Below are 17,001 nucleotides of genomic sequence, written 5' to 3'. Positions count from 1 at the left end.
AAATTCAACATCTTCCTCATTCTGCATCAGCAGTTCAGCTCTAGCTGCTTCAGCCTTCTGCATTCACAGTATTCTACTGGGAGAATTGTCTTGTTCCTGAAGGACAGTTTAGTATCCAGGCCCCGGCATGAACATTCAACTCCATACAGAACCATTTCAGTCTGACCTTCCAAAGCCCTTAGTTCGGACTGAACCAATGCTCCAAATGAAACAGATTAGCCCCGTCCGTCACAGAGCTAGCCCTGTGGCTAATGCTAAAGAGCTAGCCCTGTGGCTAACACACAAGTGTTTACTAAGTGTTTGACTGAGCTACCAACAGACACAGGAGTCCAATCCAATGTTCCAATGAATGTGTGTAAAGAACAGAAGCATTCTATACCTGTGGAGAAGGAAGAGGGACAGCTGCAGCTCTGTTTTCATTCCTTTAACTCCCTTTGTTCTGTCCATGCGTTCAATGCAGAGGTTGTAACGTGGGGTGGTTGTCAGGCGGCGCGCGCTAGCTATAGCTATAGCTATGAACGCGCGTGCTCTGGGATAAATGAGAGAAGAGCGAAGACTAGCAGATTTCCACTGACACTCAGTTTATTACACATTTTGGATCCATACAATGCCAGGTCTCCACGGCGCTAAGTCTAAATCACACATGAATACAGATGAGTCTGAAATACATGTACCACTGTTACTTAAGTTGTAAAGCACAGAGATGCACACGTGCGTGCAGTCCATGTCCATGACACTGAACCGGAAAAAGGTAAAGTGACCTTTAACCTCACAGTCCAATGACAAACAAGAGAGGCGCCACCATGTGGCACTATAGAGTACTGCAACTGTAATACAGTAATATGGACTGTTGCAAGGTTCACCTGTGTTTCAGTCTGTGCTCTATCATTGTTCCGTTTAGTTTTCTTTTCTTTCTGCCAGTCCAGCTCCACTGTCCACCATTACAACAAAATAAATCTAAGAAATCCCTTTCTTTAGGAAAAAGGACAGATCTGACTCCTCACTCGTTCATCTTACTTCTTACTGCTAAACTCTGGTGGTTGGTGTGGTGTTGTCATAGTAACATAAGTCTGCCATAAATCAGTACTGTCTTGTCTGACCCGACCAGGGAAGCTGGAAATAGCATTTGGAAATAACCTATTTTGGTGCTGATAATCTCATTCTAAATTGCAGGCTATGATCAGGCATATATATAAAAATTGAGACGTTTTCAACATCATACACAAAGTCTGCACAGGACTTCTAAAATCATAAACAGAGTATAGCCTTACCATTTGACCACTGGGGGGCGATGATGAACGATGGAATAAATGTTTAAAACACCCCCTCCACACTGATGCATATATTTTAGAAAATACCTTTTTTATTGCGTTTGTTTGTCACAGCCACACCAACAATGTTTCATGTCACAGAGATTGAGATGAATTAACTTATTAACTTACACCTACAAACTATTTCAACACAAAAACACTGTCCACATGAGTGAGGGTGTGCTTTCACACCAGATTTGAACATTTTCACTAATCTGACTTCAAACTTTCAGCATCTGGGTTAAATTTTCTCTTTCTACAGTGAACTAGTCTAGATTAGACTATAATAAAGTTCAGTTCCATAAAGATGAGATTAAATTCAACGTTTTATTATAAAACACTTTTGTTTTGTGCCATTTACAAATACCTTAAAAAGATAGCCTCAAAACTCTGGGGGTTGAATGAAAACTAGTTTATCCTAAAAAGGGTAAAGACCTGAACCAGGTGACTGTTTAATGTCTGTTCACCTGCACATTATCCTTGAACACATGAACTCTGTCAGGTATAAATGGGTAGCTGTGTGCATTAGCATTGGCGTTAGCATGGTCTGGTGGTGAATGATGACGCAGACTCATCGTTCTTATGAAGCTGTAAACAGTTTAATCAACAAACATTCATTAGAAACAAACGGCGTTCAGTGTGTAAGGTCACTGAGGTCAGACATGTACAGGTGTGTACAGGTCATTGACAGGTACGCAGACGCCGCGTTGGTCATACATCAAAGCCGCTGTCATTTTGGACCGCTCAGAATGTTGTAAACGTACGAAAATGAGAAACTACAATAAAAACTGATGTTTATGTCATTATTTTCATGGTTTCTGATCTGAGTTACATCTGGTCCAAAATGGGGGGTGCATTAATGTATGATCAAGACCAGCCGAGGCGACCCCAGCGGCCTCTACGTGCGCATCACATCTACAGTACTGGTGTGTACAGGTGTGTACAGGTGTGTACAAGTGCTACATCACACCATGCAGAGCAGGTGATTGGCTGCGGACCGTCAGCTGACCGTCAGCCCAGACAGGTGCAGTGCAGAGAAACAAACCCAAAGAAAACAATGACAAAAAGGAAGTGGGTGTGTCTGTGGGAGGGGTCACATCTCAGTCTCAGCCAATAAGCTCTCACCTACACCTGACGTCAGCAACACCACCTGAGGGCGGGAGTCTGTGGGTCAAAGAGCAGACCAGGTTTAACGGAGGACGCCACGCTACGACGTCATCAACTACACACCAATCAATCACTGATCAATCCACCAATCAGATCAATGGATGTCTGTCACATGATCAGTTTGAGTTACATCAAACACTGATCAGTATTTACAGGTTCACCTTCAACAACCAGAACCACAACAAAACTGCTCCAATAGAATAGGGAGGGGCTGGTACTGGTTAAACTGGGACCAAACCAGGCTAACACTGGTTATACTGAGAACGAACTGGGCTAATACTGGCTAAACTGAGACGGTACCAGGCTAACACTGATTAAATTGGGTCAGAACCAGGCTTTTACTGGTTGAACTAAGTCAGATCCTGGCCCATCAGAACCAGTCTACCCTGATCTGTGCTGGAGGTCTTGTTCTGGTTCTGGTTCTGTACAGTCCGGTATTTGCGGGTCAGGGGTCAGCCCTTACTGCTGTGGGTGAGCCAGGCGGGGGGCTGGTACTTGTCTCTGATTGGCAGTAGGGCACTGCAGGAGGCGCGGCCAGGGTGGAGGGGCGGGGCCTCACGCTCGTCGTCGTCATCTCCTTCCGACAGCAGGTCACAGATCTGCTGCTGCAGCTCCGGACTGATGTCGTTCTCCGACAGAACCAGGACCCGGAGGCTGGTCGGGTAGTTCTCCACCATGTCCAGGAAGACCTGAGAACGGGGATAAGGTCAGACCCAGACTGGACTTGTGTTCAGTAGGTCCTGACCTTTGGACGGGTCAGGACATCACGTCAAATTTTTAAGAATGGGTCCTGGTCTGGGTTCAGGTCAAGGTCTGGGTTCAGGTCTGAGTCAAGGTGTGGGTTCAGGTCTGAGTCTGAGTCTGGGTCCAGGTCTACGTCCTGGTGTGGGTCCAGGTCTGAGCTCAGGTCTGAGTCTGAGCCCAGGTCTGGATTCAGGACTGTGTTCAGGTCTGGGTCCAGATCTGGGTCCAGGTCTGAGTTCAGGGCTCTGTTCTGGTCTGAGTTCAGGTCTAGGTCCTGGCCTGGGTCCAGGTCTGAGTTCAAGTCTGGGTACTGGTATGGGTCCAGGTCCAGGTCTAGGTCCAGAGCAGTGTCTCCCCCTGTGGGACGAACCCTGGACACACCAGACCAATCCGCTGATCTGGTCCAGTTTCAGATGTACCTTCAGTGTGTCAGAACAGCTGATTGAAGGGTCTGGTTCAGTGTCTGGACCTGTATCTGATCTGGACCACCTAGACCACCTGGACCACCTGGACCTGCTCCCATCTGTGTTGTGATAGGTTAATGTGTGAGTGGGTGCTGGGCTGTGATTAGTCGACCTGCGCTGCCTGGTTGGTGAGTCCAGTTCCCTCCAGATCCAGAACCTCCAGAGTCCTGCTGGACGCCACAGCAACGGCCAGCATCCCTGCGATCTGGTCGCCTGGAAACAGAGACAGAGACTCAGAGTCCTGTGGACCAACGTGTTCACAGTCATCTGGTGTGTTACTGCCCCCTACCGTCCACCTGCAGAACTACAGCTACAGTCCCACAGACACCAGATCAGTCTGCACACGGATCAACGTAAGACCCAGGTCTGGTTCTAAATGGTCATTTGGCTTTGGATCATCTGCCTTTAGAACATGTTGACGTTCTGCTGTCATGTTGTATTTGACAAACTGTGTATTTCCTGTTTATGTTTTTAATAAAAACCAGTGAAACGTCTGTTTTTTTTATTGCAAAATAAGAGTTAAAAATAAAAACATTTCTTCATTGATTTTTTTGGTCATTTATGCTTATTTTCATTTAATTTTAATAAAGAAACAAAAACTCAATCAATCAGTTATTGTTGTTATGTTGTGTTACTGTTGCATTGTCATGCTGTTGTGTTGCTGTTGTTGTGTTGCCATGGTTACCCAGGGGGTTGTAGTCCAGGTTCAGGACTCGGAGCTGGGAGCTGTGGGCGACGGCGATGGACAGACGGGCCCAGCCTTTGGAGCTGATTCCTGGGTTCGCGCTCAGAGTCAGCTCCCTCAGACCTGGAACCAGAACCAGAACCAGGATCAGAATCAAGACCAGAACAAGGACCAAAACCAGGACCATAACCAGGTGCAGGACCAAGACCAGGACCGAAACCAGAATCAGGATCAGAACCGCTGACCGGGACCAGGACCGAAACCAGAAGCAGGACCAGGACCAGAACAAGGACCAACATCAGGATCGGGACCAAGATCAAGACCAGGACCAGGGATAAGCACACATATACAGTCATTCATGTCAGATGAAAAACATCAAATAAAAACATAAAACTGATCAATTGATGAAAATGTTCTTTTTTTATTACTTTTTCTGTTGAATCTGACAGTGAGAAATAATTAATGATCAACACATGAATGATCAGATCTGATCAGTTAATCAATACATGAATGATATGAATCTCGATGTGTTTGAAGGTTAATGAACTGTTACAGATGGGGTCAAAGGTCACATCCTGAACCGGGTCATGTAACATCCTGTTGGATTCCTGTCCTGTTTTTAACATCTGTGATTAATTCAGGTTTTCGTGTCCTGAAATAAATGTGTCTCTGGAGACTAGATGTCCTGAAGAAACCAGGACAGAGTGGATGAAAAATGAAAAACATCAGGTTGACTGTCAGCACATGAGCGACACCTGACACCGGAGACTCACCTAAGACCGCCTCCCATCTCAGGTGAGTCTCAGGTGTCAAGTGTCAGGTGTCAGTCATCCACAGTTAGATCCGTGTGTTTCATCTGGAACTCAAACAAACCAGGAAAGACAAAGATGTGACCTCCTGACCCCTGGTCAGTCCACAGGTAAACATCATGACATCGCAAATCACACATAACCATTGAAAACTCTACTTCCTGGGAGGGCGGGGCCTGGTCTGACCAATCAGTGTGTTGGATGTGAGGCTCCATGGACACTGACTGGATGTGTAATAGAGTCAGTTAACATCCGTTTAACTCTAAACTTTAATGCCAGGTGTATTTTAGGTGTATTTCAGGTGTTTCTCAGGTGTATTTCAGGTGTTTCTCAGGTGTGTTTTAGGTGTATTTCAGGTGTATTTCAGGTGTATTTCAGGTGTTTCTCAGGTGTATTTCAGGTGTGTTTAAGGTGTATTTCAGGTGTATTTCAGGTGTATTTCAGGTGTATTTCAGGTGTTTCTCAGGTGTATTTCAGGTGTGTCTCAGGTGTGTTTCAGGTGTGTCTTAGGTGTATTTTCAGGTGTATTTCAGGTGTGTTTCAGGTGTGTTTCAGGTGTATTTTCAGGTGTATATCAGGTGTATTTCAGGTGTGTCTCTGGTGTATTTCAGGTGTATTTCAGGTGTGTCTCAGGTGTGTCTCAGGTGTATTTCAGGTGTTTCTCAGGTGTATTTCAGGTGTGTCTCAGGTGTGTTTCAGGTGTGTCTTAGGTGTATTTTCAGGTGTGTCTCAGGTGTATTTCAGGTGTATTTCAGGTGTGTCTCAGGTGTGTCTCAGGTGTATTTCAGGTGTATTTCAGGTGTGTCTCAGGTGTATTTCAGGTGTATTTCAGGTGTGTCTCAGGTGTGTCTCAGGTGTATCTCAGGTGTATTTCAGGTGTGTCTCAGGTGTATTTCAGGTGTGTTTTAGGTGTATTTCAGGTGTATTTTCAGGTGTATTTCAGGTGTATTTCAGGTGTGTTTCAGGTGTATTTTCAGGTGTATTTCAGGTGTATTTCAGGTGTGTTTCCGGTGTATTTCAGGTGTGTCTCAGGTGTATTTCAGGTGTATTTCAGGTGTGTCTCAGGCGTGTCTCAGGTGTGTTTCAGGTGTATTTCAGGTGTGTCTCAGGTGTATTTCAAGTGTATTTCAGGTGTGTCTCAGGTGTGTCTCAGGTGTATTTCAGGTGTATTTATGGCGTGTCTCAGGTGTATTTCAGGTGTATTTCAGGTGTGTCTCAGGTGTATTTCAGGAGTATTTCAGGTGTGTCTCAGGTGTATTTCAAGTGTATTTCAGGTGTGTCTCAGGTGTATTTCAGGTGTATTTCAGGTGTGTCTCAGGTGTATTTCAAGTGTATTTCAGGTGTGTCTCAGGTGTATTTCAAGTGTATTTCAGGTGTGTTTTAGGTGTGTCGCAGGTGTGTTTCAGGTGTATTTCAGGTGTGTCTCAGGTGTATTTCAAGTGTATCTCAGGTGTGTCTCAGGTGTGTCTCAGGTGTATTTCAGGTGTATTTCAGGTGTGTCTCAGGTGTATTTCAGGTGTGTCTCAGGTGTGTCTCAGGTGTATTTCAGGTGTATTTCAGGTGTGTCTCAGGTGTGTTTCAGGTGTGTCTCAGGTGTATTTCAGGTGTATTTCAGGTGTGTCTCAGGTGTATTTATGGTGTGTCTCAGGTGTGTCTCAGGTGTGTTTCAGGTGTGTTTCAAGTGTATCTCAGGTGTGTCTCAGGTGTATTTCAGGTGTGTCTCAGGCGTGTCTCAGGTGTGTTTCAGGTGTATTTCAGGTGTGTCTCAGGTGTATTTCAGGTGTATTTCAGGTGTGTCTCAGGTGTATTTATGGTGTGTCTCAGGTGTGTCTCAGGTGTGTTTCAGGTGTGTCTCAGGTGTATTTCAGGTGTGTCTCAGGTGTATTTCAGGTGTATTTCAGGTGTATCTCAGGTGTATTTCAGGTGTATTTCAGGTGTGTTTCAGGTGTATTTCAGGTGTATTTCAGGTGTATCTCAGGTGTATCTCAGGTGTATTTCAGGTGTGTCTCAGGTGTGTTTCAGGTGTATTTCAGGTGTATTTCAGGTGTATCTCAGGTGTATTTCAGGTGTATTTCAGGTGTGTCTCAGGTGTGTTTCAGGTGTATTTCAGGTGTATTTCAGGTGTATCTCAGGTGCATTTCAGGTGTATTTATGGTGTGTCTCAGGTGTGTCTCAGGTGTATTTCAGGTGTATTTCAGGTGTGTCTCAGGTGTGTCTCAGGTGTATTTCAGGTGTGTCTCAGGTGTATTTCAGGTGTATTTCAGGTGTGTCTCAGGTGTATTTCAGGTGTATTTCAGGTGTGTCTCAGGTGTGTTTCAGGTGTGTCTCAGGTGTATTTCAGGTGTATTTCAGGTGTGTCTCAGGTGTATTTCAGGTGTATTTCAGGTGTGTCTCAGGTGTATTTCAGGTGTGTCTCAGGTGTATTTCAGGTGTATTTCAGGTGTGTCTCAGGTGTGTCTCAGGTGTATTTCAGGTGTATTTCAGGTGTGTCTCAGGTGTATTTCAGGTGTGTCTCAGGTGTATTTCAGGTGTATTTCAGGTGTGTCTCAGGTGTGTCTCAGGTGTATTTCAGGTGTATTTCAAGTGTATTTCAAGTGTGTTTCAGGTGTATTTCAGGTGTGTCTCAGGTGTGTCTCAGGTGTATTTCAGGTGTGTCTCAGGTGTATTTATGGTGTGTCTCAGGTGTATTTCAGGTGTGTTTCAGGTGTATTTCAAGTGTATTTCAGGTGTGTCTCAGGTGTGTCTCAGGTGTATTTCAGGTGTATTTCAAGTGTATTTCAGGTGTGTCTCAGGTGTGTCTCAGGTGTATTTCAGGTGTATTTCAAGTGTATTTCAGGTGTGTCTCAGGTGTGTCTCAGGTGTATTTCAGGTGTGTTTCAGGTGTATTTCAGGTGTGTCTCAGGTGTATTTCAGGTGTGTCTCAGGTGTGTCTCAGGTGTATTTCAGGTGTGTTTCAGGTACATCCTGTGTTACCTGACTTGGCACCATCAGGTGGTAACATCCCACAGATGAGCCTCAGGGCTTCGTCTCCCAACATGCAGTCTCCCAGGTCCAGACAGACCAGGTTGGGGTGTGTGGACAGGGCGGGGTTGAGGGTGACCAGGCCGGCGTCCAGCAGGGGGCTGCCGTGGAGACTGGTGGGGTGGGGGGGCACAATATGAGTCATCACGGTCTACGGTAAAACATTGTGAAATGTGATTGGTTTACTCACAACAGGGTCTGCAGGGAGCGGTTGGTCTTCAGGGCGTCGGCCAGGTGTCGCGTCCTGTTGATGCTGGAGACGACGCCCAGGTTCAGGTTGAGCTGAGCCAGAGAGCGCGACTCGGCGACGCTGCGGCAGACGTGGGCGAAGTCCCGGTCGGACAGTTGACACCCGCGGACGGACAGCAAGCGGACGCCCTCCTCCTTCAGACTCTCACAGATGTCCTGAACCTCAGCCGCCGACAGCAGCTCACCTGTGATCTGGATGGAGGCGGGGAGCATCCTGGAGGACCACGCCTACCCGGAAACACACCTGGACGCACGTGGACACACACCTGGAGGGGACACCTACACAGCTGGGGACAGGCAGACAAAGCTAACATCAGCATCTCGTCTGATAGTACCGGGGTTACCATGGTTACCAGAGATGGAGACCGGAGTCTGAGTCTGGGTTTAATGAGTCCCAGATCCAGACCTGTTCCAAACCCGGACTGGACCTCTGATGTTCTGCATCCTGGACCAGGTTCACGTCATGGTTTATCTATTGATCAGTTTAAACTAAACATCAACCCTGAAATAAAACCCGATCAGCCTTTATCTGATCATTAGCTCTAAGCAGCTGCATGAGGTGATCAATGACCTGATAAATGATCGATCAGCTCACGCGCGGAGGATCCGGACTTTCACGCGCTGATGTCATCATTCTCTCTGATCCCGCCGCAGGCCACGCGCCGGTTCGGATCCACGGCGGACTCAGAGGTGATCGATCCGGGTGTAGATTGATCGGGTTGATCGGCGGCGGAGACAGAAGGAAGAGCCTATGGCGGTGCTCCGTCCGTGGGTCCGTGAGTCCGTGAGTCCCGGTGTGTTTCCGCAGGTGACCGAGCGGTTACTATGAGAACAGAGAGCGGAGGGAGCGGAGGGAGGGCCCACTCTGACCGGAAAACCGGGACCGAAACAGCAGAAGAGGGCCCACTCTGACCGGAAAACCGGGACCGAAACCGCAGAAGAGGTCCCACTCTGAGTGAAGCAGTGGAGCCGGAAACTGGAGGACTACATCCACGACACTGAACTCCTCAGGGTCTCATTTGTCCAAACATTTGTCCAAAATTATGTTATGTAGGAGCTATTTGTCTATTTAGTTTTTGTTTAAAATTAATTTACTTTTTTGTTTAGCAATTTAGTAAATTTTACTAATAGTTTACTTTTAGTTTGTTTAATATTTAGAATATATGTTTTTTTTTTTATTTTCATGGTTATTGCTTTCATTCTTATTTAGCACCTTTTTGTTTTGTTAGTTTTCTTATTGGTTTAGACCGTGGGCACCTGGGTATAAATAGGCAGCACCAAGTTAGACCATCATGCACCTGGATGGGGTTTTTTTTGTTTTGTTTTGTTTTGTTTTTTTTTTTTTTACCAGACAGACAGTCAGACAGGATGAGCAGGAGAGACAGTAAGCTTGGTTGTTGATTGCCTGCAAAAAGCCTGAAAATAAACCAGTTGGAATACATCTATGGTATGAACATTGTGATTATGACTGTAAACCACAAACCCATGGTGCATCCAGTGGTTATTTGAGTTATGTTAAAGTCTTAACCTCCTAAGACCCAGGAAATGTCAGCAAAGTACCAGCTTTTTTTGTTTTTTATTAAATAAGTGCCTATATTGGAAACATCATGATGCAACAGTTTTTTCAGATGCAGTTTTTAAATTTTTTATGGAATGTCCTTTGTAGTGGACAGTTTTCTTTTCTTTCTTTCTTTCTTTCTTTCTTTCTTTCTTTCTTTCTTTTTTTTGAATAAAGTTGTGAAATTCTTGTCTATAAATGCGGACAGGAAACCCATAGCTGGGTCTTAGGAGGTAAAGTTCGGTCACTTTTAAGTTGATTTAATTTTGATGACAAACAGCCGCTACACATTAGGTTATCATATCTCCCATGAGTCAGTGCTTTGGAAAAAACAAAACCAAAATGCTATACTGTCAATAAAAATAAATAGGGCAGGGCTGTCAAATCCATTTTCTTTCAGGTTCCACATTCAGCCCAATTTGAGCTCAAGTGGCTCAAACAGTAAAATGATCACATAATAGCCTATGAATAATGACAACTCCAAAATTTTCTCTTTGTTTTCAGGCAAAAAATACAGAGGCATTAAAAGCGCAACAAGACCCAATGTACAAAATTGAACATGTAGAAATAAATATAATAAAAACAACTAAATGTAGTGAAGAATGGATTATTAGCCCTAGTTCATGTGGTGCAACCATTAGTCCTATAAATTACCCACTCGCAGATTAATCCACAAGAAGAAAAGTGAGTTTGTGCAATATCCTGTTAGTCCACTGCTTACAAAAAAAGTCTAGCTTCAAAACTGAAGATTTGTCCAAATTCAGAAAGCCAGGACTGGCACAAGCAAGCAGGGATAAAGGGATGAGCAAGCTGATCAACAGGATGAATGCTGCAAGAGTCACTGCGCACTTTGGGTGCATCAGCAACACCAGGGTGTTGGGGGGGGTGGGGGGGCTGCAAGAAACACTCTTGGCTGAGTGGGATTGAATTCCACAGAGACAGACTGACACTGTATTGATCTCAATGTCAGGAAGGCTACAGGCAGTACTGGTAACAAACGGTGGACACATGTTACTGAGATCGTTCGAACTGTAGGATTCAGAAGAAATTAGTTAAATTGATCACAACTTATGAAAATAGGTTCTAGAAGCACATGTAGGGTTCATGTGATGGTTCTAGATGAAAACGTTCTGTACACAGAGCTGTGCTATAGAACCTGGACGGACAGAACCTGTGAAAACGTCTTGTGGTGGAAGTTTGGTGTACTGGATGTTCAAGAAGGGCATTCCTTTGGACAACATTCCAGAACAACAGGTGGAAATGAGCTTCTCTGCTAAATCTGGTGCATGCATTTTGTTCTTTGAAACTAATGCCAATACACACTGTCCCATAACTAAACAAACAAACAAATAAATAATTCTACTTACAGTTCTTGATGTCTGCAGCGTCACTAACCTTGTCCATAATGTACTAAAACATTTTGTGATTGATTTCATGTTGTTTCCAATAAAATTTAAGAAACTTTTACATCGTTGCCTTTTTAATGCCTCTTAGTAAAATACTAAATTATGAAAACATTTACATTTACACTATCTTTTCCCAAAACAATCTGAATAACTAAAAAAAAAAAAAAAAAATCTTAAGAACAAGTGCAGTGCAATTTTAACAGTATTTTGCCACAGTTTATCATTGATACATGTGCATTACAGATCAGATCTACAAAGGCACAAACATCCACCTCCACCTGCTCAGAAGACTCAGAACTTTTAATATCAGCAACGTTCTTTTTAACCCTTGTTAAAGTCACTCATCAAATCCACCCTCACCTGTAACATTTCAACCTGGTTCAACTTCCACATCACCAAACACAAAACTATTCGAATAATAAATCAGGTCAGTAAAATTACTCAAACAGCCCAACCCATTCTGTGTGAACTACATAGACGCTCAGTGATGAGGAAAGCCACCCTCATCACTGAGGACCCCTCCCATCCCCTCCATCACTCCTTCAGGCAGACGCTACAGAACTCCACTGGCTAGGAAAAACATTCTCAAAAAATCTTTCATCCACTCTGCAAAAGCTGTTCTTAACAATAAAAACAGACGACCCACGTTTTTTTTTTTTTTTTAAACTTATTTTATCTGTTTTACTTGTTCATCTGTTGTGATGTGTTTTGAATGTGTTGGGCTGTTTTTAATGCCTGGGTATGTTTTTTTTTTTTTTTTTTTTTTTTTTTTTTATGTCTGTCTGACAGCCATGACAAAAGAGAAATGGTTGCATTTCACAAATTCATCCCATGGGCTGGATTGGAATCTTTGGTGGTCGGTTTTGGCCCGCGGGCCACATGTTTGTCACCCCTGCAGAGGATTCATTTCCTCATCAGAGTGATCCCTCTGTCTTCCTCTCACACAGACGGTATTTGCCTTAGTGACATCACACGCCATGAGCACGTTTTAATCCCGTTTGGTCACATAGTCACGTGGTACAAAGAGGATTCGTCATGATCTTCGTGAAACTGCTGCGTGTGATCAATCTGTGATCAGGAGGTTCAGGTTATTGATGAGCTGTGATCAGATCAGGTTATTGACAATGATAAATCCTGGTCATGTACTGGTGAAACAGCGTCACCTGCTGGACGGAACCGGAACCTGCACAAACACATGACACTTCAACATGACAACATTAATATGTTCAAGATCAAACATTAATCAAACATTAATATGTTCAAGATCAAATCAATGTGGAAAAAAGAAAAGAAATGAAGAGAAAAAGTAAAGCTGATTAATATCTGATTAATAAAAAAAGTCAAACATCCATTAGTGGATTTTAAGGAAAATTATTGTTTCCACATAAAAGAACAATAAATTCATATGAACATATTAAGCCATGAAATTGAATCAAATGAAACCATCACAATGTATCTTTATGTTCATTAAAAAAAAAAAAAAATCAATTTGATTATTCAAGGTTTTATTTTCTGAAAATGTGAAAAATGTCTTAATGATTACGTTGGCATTATTCATCAGAAGACTAATTTTTACCGAAAAAAAAAACAAAAAAACAAAAATTAAAAAAAAAAAGTTTCTTTCATACATGAAACGTGAATGTCTGTCTAGTTCATTAGGCAGAATCATGGAAATGTTCCTAATATTATAAACAAGTTATGTCGTAAAACGACATAAAGTTACATTTCTGCTTTGGTGTACTTTGGTGTATAGCTGTGCGTGATTATTGATCGTTATACTATTGATCAACAAATGGCTGTGTGGTTAAATAGATAGTAAAAACAACAACAACAACAACAACAACAACAATAATAATAATAATAATAATAATAATAATAATAATAATAATAATAATAATAATAATAAAAACACATAAATAAATAAATATATATATTTAAAGTAACTGTTTTATTGATGAGGCGTCCCTCAGTGGCGCAAGTGACGTAAGCGGAAGTGTCCGACCGCAGCTACAGCGGCTAACGGCTACCAGCTAACGTCAGCTCGTGAAGCTCCGCACCGACAGCAGGTAAGAGACTCACGTGCACAGGTAGACCGATCAGAAACACGAGCAGGGCAGTGAGATCAGAAGAAGAAGAAGAAAACAGATTCAATTTTACACAAACTGAATTAAATGAAGAACGAGCAGAGCACTGAGGTGTTACCTTTAGCATGTTAGCTTAGCCTCTGGCTGAAACAGACATTATCATCACCATCAGGTGTTTACCTTCATCACAGACTGAACAGGTGAAGCAGAGGCTGGAGGTCAGAGCAGAGCAAGGCAGGAATAGGACCGACAACCTGTAGAAAGGGGGAAAAAAAGGTTTAACGACACTGGAGCTAAGCTAACATCCAGCTGTTTTCATCCTTTCAGTCTGAAGCTAAAACTGATGGATCCGTTTGTTTCTGCTGAGTCAACTATCTGATCAAACATCTGATCATCTGACTCTGAACATTTGGTTTAAGTAATGAGTCAAATGTTATTATATTATTACAATGTATGAATAACAACAGAATCTGCAAAAGCATCACATTCAGTTCGTTTTTCATACGGAAGCCGAGAAGGGCCTTGAATTTACATTTTCTATTTTATGGTCGTTATCTCGTGATAATGATGAATCAATTCGTTATCACGAGATAACGACCATAAAATAAAATATGTAAAACCACGGCCATTCTCGTTCTTTTTAGTTCCACTATCAGTACAATAGAAGAGATGTTCATGGATTCAGAGACAGAATTTGCGCTAAAACACAGGTGTCAAACATGCGGCCCGGGGGCCAAATCCGGCCCGCCAAAGGGTCCAGTCCGGCCCTTGGGATGAAATTGTGAAATGCAAAAATTACACCAAGATATTAACAACCATTTTAATTCAGGTTCCACATTCAGACCAATTCAGTCTCAAGTGGGCTATAATAGCCTATAAATACTCACAATTCCAAATTTTTGTCTTTGTAAATGTTTTCATGTATTTACACTAAAAGTGTAATATTGCAAAAACATCTGAATAACCTGAACAAATATGAACAACCTGAAATGTCTTAAGAAAGTGCAATTTTAATAATATTCCACCTGTTATTAAATGTTTTGTGTGTTTGTAGATCCACTGTGATCTGTAAGTTATCATGTACATGTGGAAATGATAAACTGAAGCAGAATATTGTTAAGATTACCCATTTTTTCAGTTTGTTCATGTTATTCACATTATTTGAAAGGATAGTTTGTAGATGCAAACATTTTCATAATGTAATTTTACTTATTTCACTCTAAAACATAGAGAAAAGTTTGGAGTCGACATGATTTATATATTATTTTAATTTTACTGGTCTGGCCCACTTCAGAACAAATTTAGCTGAATGTGGCCACTGAACTAAAATGAGTTTGACACCCCTGATCTAAAACAACACACCAGTCGTCAACTGTTAAATTAATCTAATTCCATGAGACACATTAAAGTGTAGAACAACTGGTGAAGTAAACCGTGACCCCGCCCCCTCTCAAGCTCAGCCAATGAGGGAGTGAGAGAGCATCGGTCAGTGAAGGAGGTGAGACATGAGCTAGAAAAAAGGTAAAAGTTATGTCTTCATTTGTCCCACAAGGGGAACATCCAGTATAAACTCAACTGAACTCAACCCAAAGGAGAAAATGAGTGAAATTATTTTAAAGGAAATGTCACATGATTTACCTTTAAAAATATCCAATTCATTATGAGGAGACTCTGTTTGAGTTAGAAATCTACAGATATCACCAAACTACCATGAAAATAATGAGTTTCAGTCTCATAACCTGTCTGTCCGTCTGTCTGTCTACCAGTCCGTCCGTCTGTCCGTGGATGGAAGTGGCGAGTTCTGCGATGGGACCGGAGCGAGTGTTTCCAAGTGGCGAGGACGAGCTGTGTGAGGACGAGCGTCCAGTGGAGGGCACTCTGCTGCCGGTGGCGGCGTGGAGCGGAGACGGAGGAGGAGAGGAGGAGGAGGAGGGCGGAGACATGGATGTAGAGGAAGAGGAGGAGGAGGTGACGGACAGCGGACCGGCATCGGAAGGCGGAGGGTATTATTATCAACCCCTGAACCAAGAACCAGATGGACTCAACGGCAACGAACCACATGATGAAGACGAGGAGGAGGAGGAGCCGGAGGCGGGGTCACATGCACAGCAGCTGCAGCAGGTGCAGCAGAGGATAGAGGTGAGATACGTGGTTCTACAGTGTCACCTGTATTTATGACTGTTTTCTGCACGGATCAGGTTTATTGTTTTTATCTGTCATGTTCATGCATTTGTTTGCAGGTGATGGGGCTGCACCTTCCTGAAGCTCCGCCCCCTGACAGTGATGAGGAGGAGGATCCTGAGGGGGCAGCGGCCCAGCGGAGCCGTGCCTCCATCCCCATGGACGCAGGTCAGTCACATGACCCCACCAGGCTTCTGATGCCTTCAGGTACCTCATGGTCTGGAGTTTGAGTTTGCGTTGCCTTCACTTACCTGGTTTTCTTGTGTTTGGCGGTCAGACCATGTGGAGCTGGTGAAGAGGACGATGGCGGCGGTGGCGTTGCCGTCCCTCGGCGTCCCGGCCTGGGCCCAGGACATCTCAGATGACCAGTGGAAGGACATGGTCCAACACACGCTGCAGAGCCGACAGAGCGCCGCCGCCCTCCGCATCAACCGCAGGAACAACATTAACTGATCCTGAATGCTCCGTGGCTCCTTCAGGTGCATGGTCGCAGGGTTGGAAACGACATAAGAGACTGTTTATCAATAAACCAACCAATCATTGTCATGTTCTAAATGATTCACATTCTCAAATGGAAGGACTTTAGAAAGTGAACGTTGTTTAATGTACTTTTTTCTTCATATTTTCCTGTTTTTTGTCTGAATCCACAGCTTCATGTGATGTGGATTCAGGAGGTTTTTGTCTTTTGTTGTAAGATTTATTAAAGTCAAAACTCAAACACAACTTAACTTTTATTAAAATGTAAAAACACAAACTGAAGCTACAGTTAAATCACAGCACTTGATAAGGGGACCAGCTAACAAACATTACCAAGTTGATTATTAGCAACTATAGATGAGTCGTCATTAGCCAGAATAGGTTTTTCATATTTATTAAATAAAATAATTAAACATTTAATGTTAGCATCTGTGGCTAAAGCAGCAGATGATGCTATAACAAATTTTAACTGTAGCTTCAGTTTTATTGTGAATAAAATTATTTACTAACGTTTACAAAATCTAAACAGGAAAAAACACTGACCTAAAAGATCTGTCAACAAGAAAAGATTATTCTTATTAAATTTTAATTTAACAAATAATAAAGGTTGAAAAACGGACTAAAAGGTTTGTTGAAAGTTTGTTAAAATTAGATCTTTTTATTCAGTGGTTCTGATGAGAATCTCATCTGTTGATACAAACACAAACTGATTGTCAAACATGTCACTTTATTTCTTTATTTGCTTCTGTACATACATGAACATCTGTACAAAATCAAACTTTCATACTATGTAATGCTCGACCTAATAAAGTCCAACATATGTACAGGATGACGGAAGCAGCGTTC

General features: G+C 43.0%; 2 protein-coding genes across 3 annotated transcripts; one reads left to right on the top strand and one right to left on the bottom strand.

The window, feature by feature from the left end:
- Positions 1-1,896: 1,896 nt before the first annotated feature.
- lrrc73 (leucine rich repeat containing 73) lies at positions 1,897-13,988 on the bottom strand. Of its 2 annotated transcripts, none has more exons than XM_030156202.1 (7): positions 13,678-13,988; positions 8,391-8,736; positions 8,153-8,313; positions 4,371-4,493; positions 3,798-3,898; positions 2,941-3,166; positions 1,897-2,474 (listed from the first exon to the last, which is right to left on the bottom strand). In XM_030156202.1, the coding sequence occupies exons 2-7, from the start codon at positions 8,660-8,662 to the stop codon at positions 2,404-2,406; spliced, it is 954 nt and encodes a 317-aa protein (XP_030012062.1). In that variant the 5' UTR covers positions 8,663-8,736; positions 13,678-13,988; the 3' UTR covers positions 1,897-2,403. The 2 variants fall into 2 exon arrangements, with proteins under 2 accessions (XP_030012062.1, XP_030012061.1); XM_030156201.1 differs by lacking the exon at positions 13,678-13,988 and adding an exon at positions 9,021-9,479.
- Positions 13,392-16,984, top strand: mea1 (male-enhanced antigen 1). Its single transcript, XM_030156206.1, has 4 exons — positions 13,392-13,479; positions 15,264-15,636; positions 15,738-15,846; positions 15,956-16,984. Exons 2-4 carry the CDS (start codon positions 15,283-15,285, stop codon positions 16,129-16,131), a joined length of 639 nt encoding a protein of 212 aa, XP_030012066.1. The 5' UTR covers positions 13,392-13,479; positions 15,264-15,282; the 3' UTR covers positions 16,132-16,984.
- Positions 16,985-17,001: the final 17 nt, after the last annotated feature.

This window comes from Sphaeramia orbicularis, chromosome 15 (genome assembly GCF_902148855.1).
Source record: "Sphaeramia orbicularis chromosome 15, fSphaOr1.1, whole genome shotgun sequence".
Lineage (NCBI taxonomy): Eukaryota > Metazoa > Chordata > Actinopteri > Kurtiformes > Apogonidae > Sphaeramia > Sphaeramia orbicularis.
The sequence above is the reverse complement of the archived record's forward strand: the minus strand, read 5'-3'. Positions and strand labels throughout refer to the sequence as shown.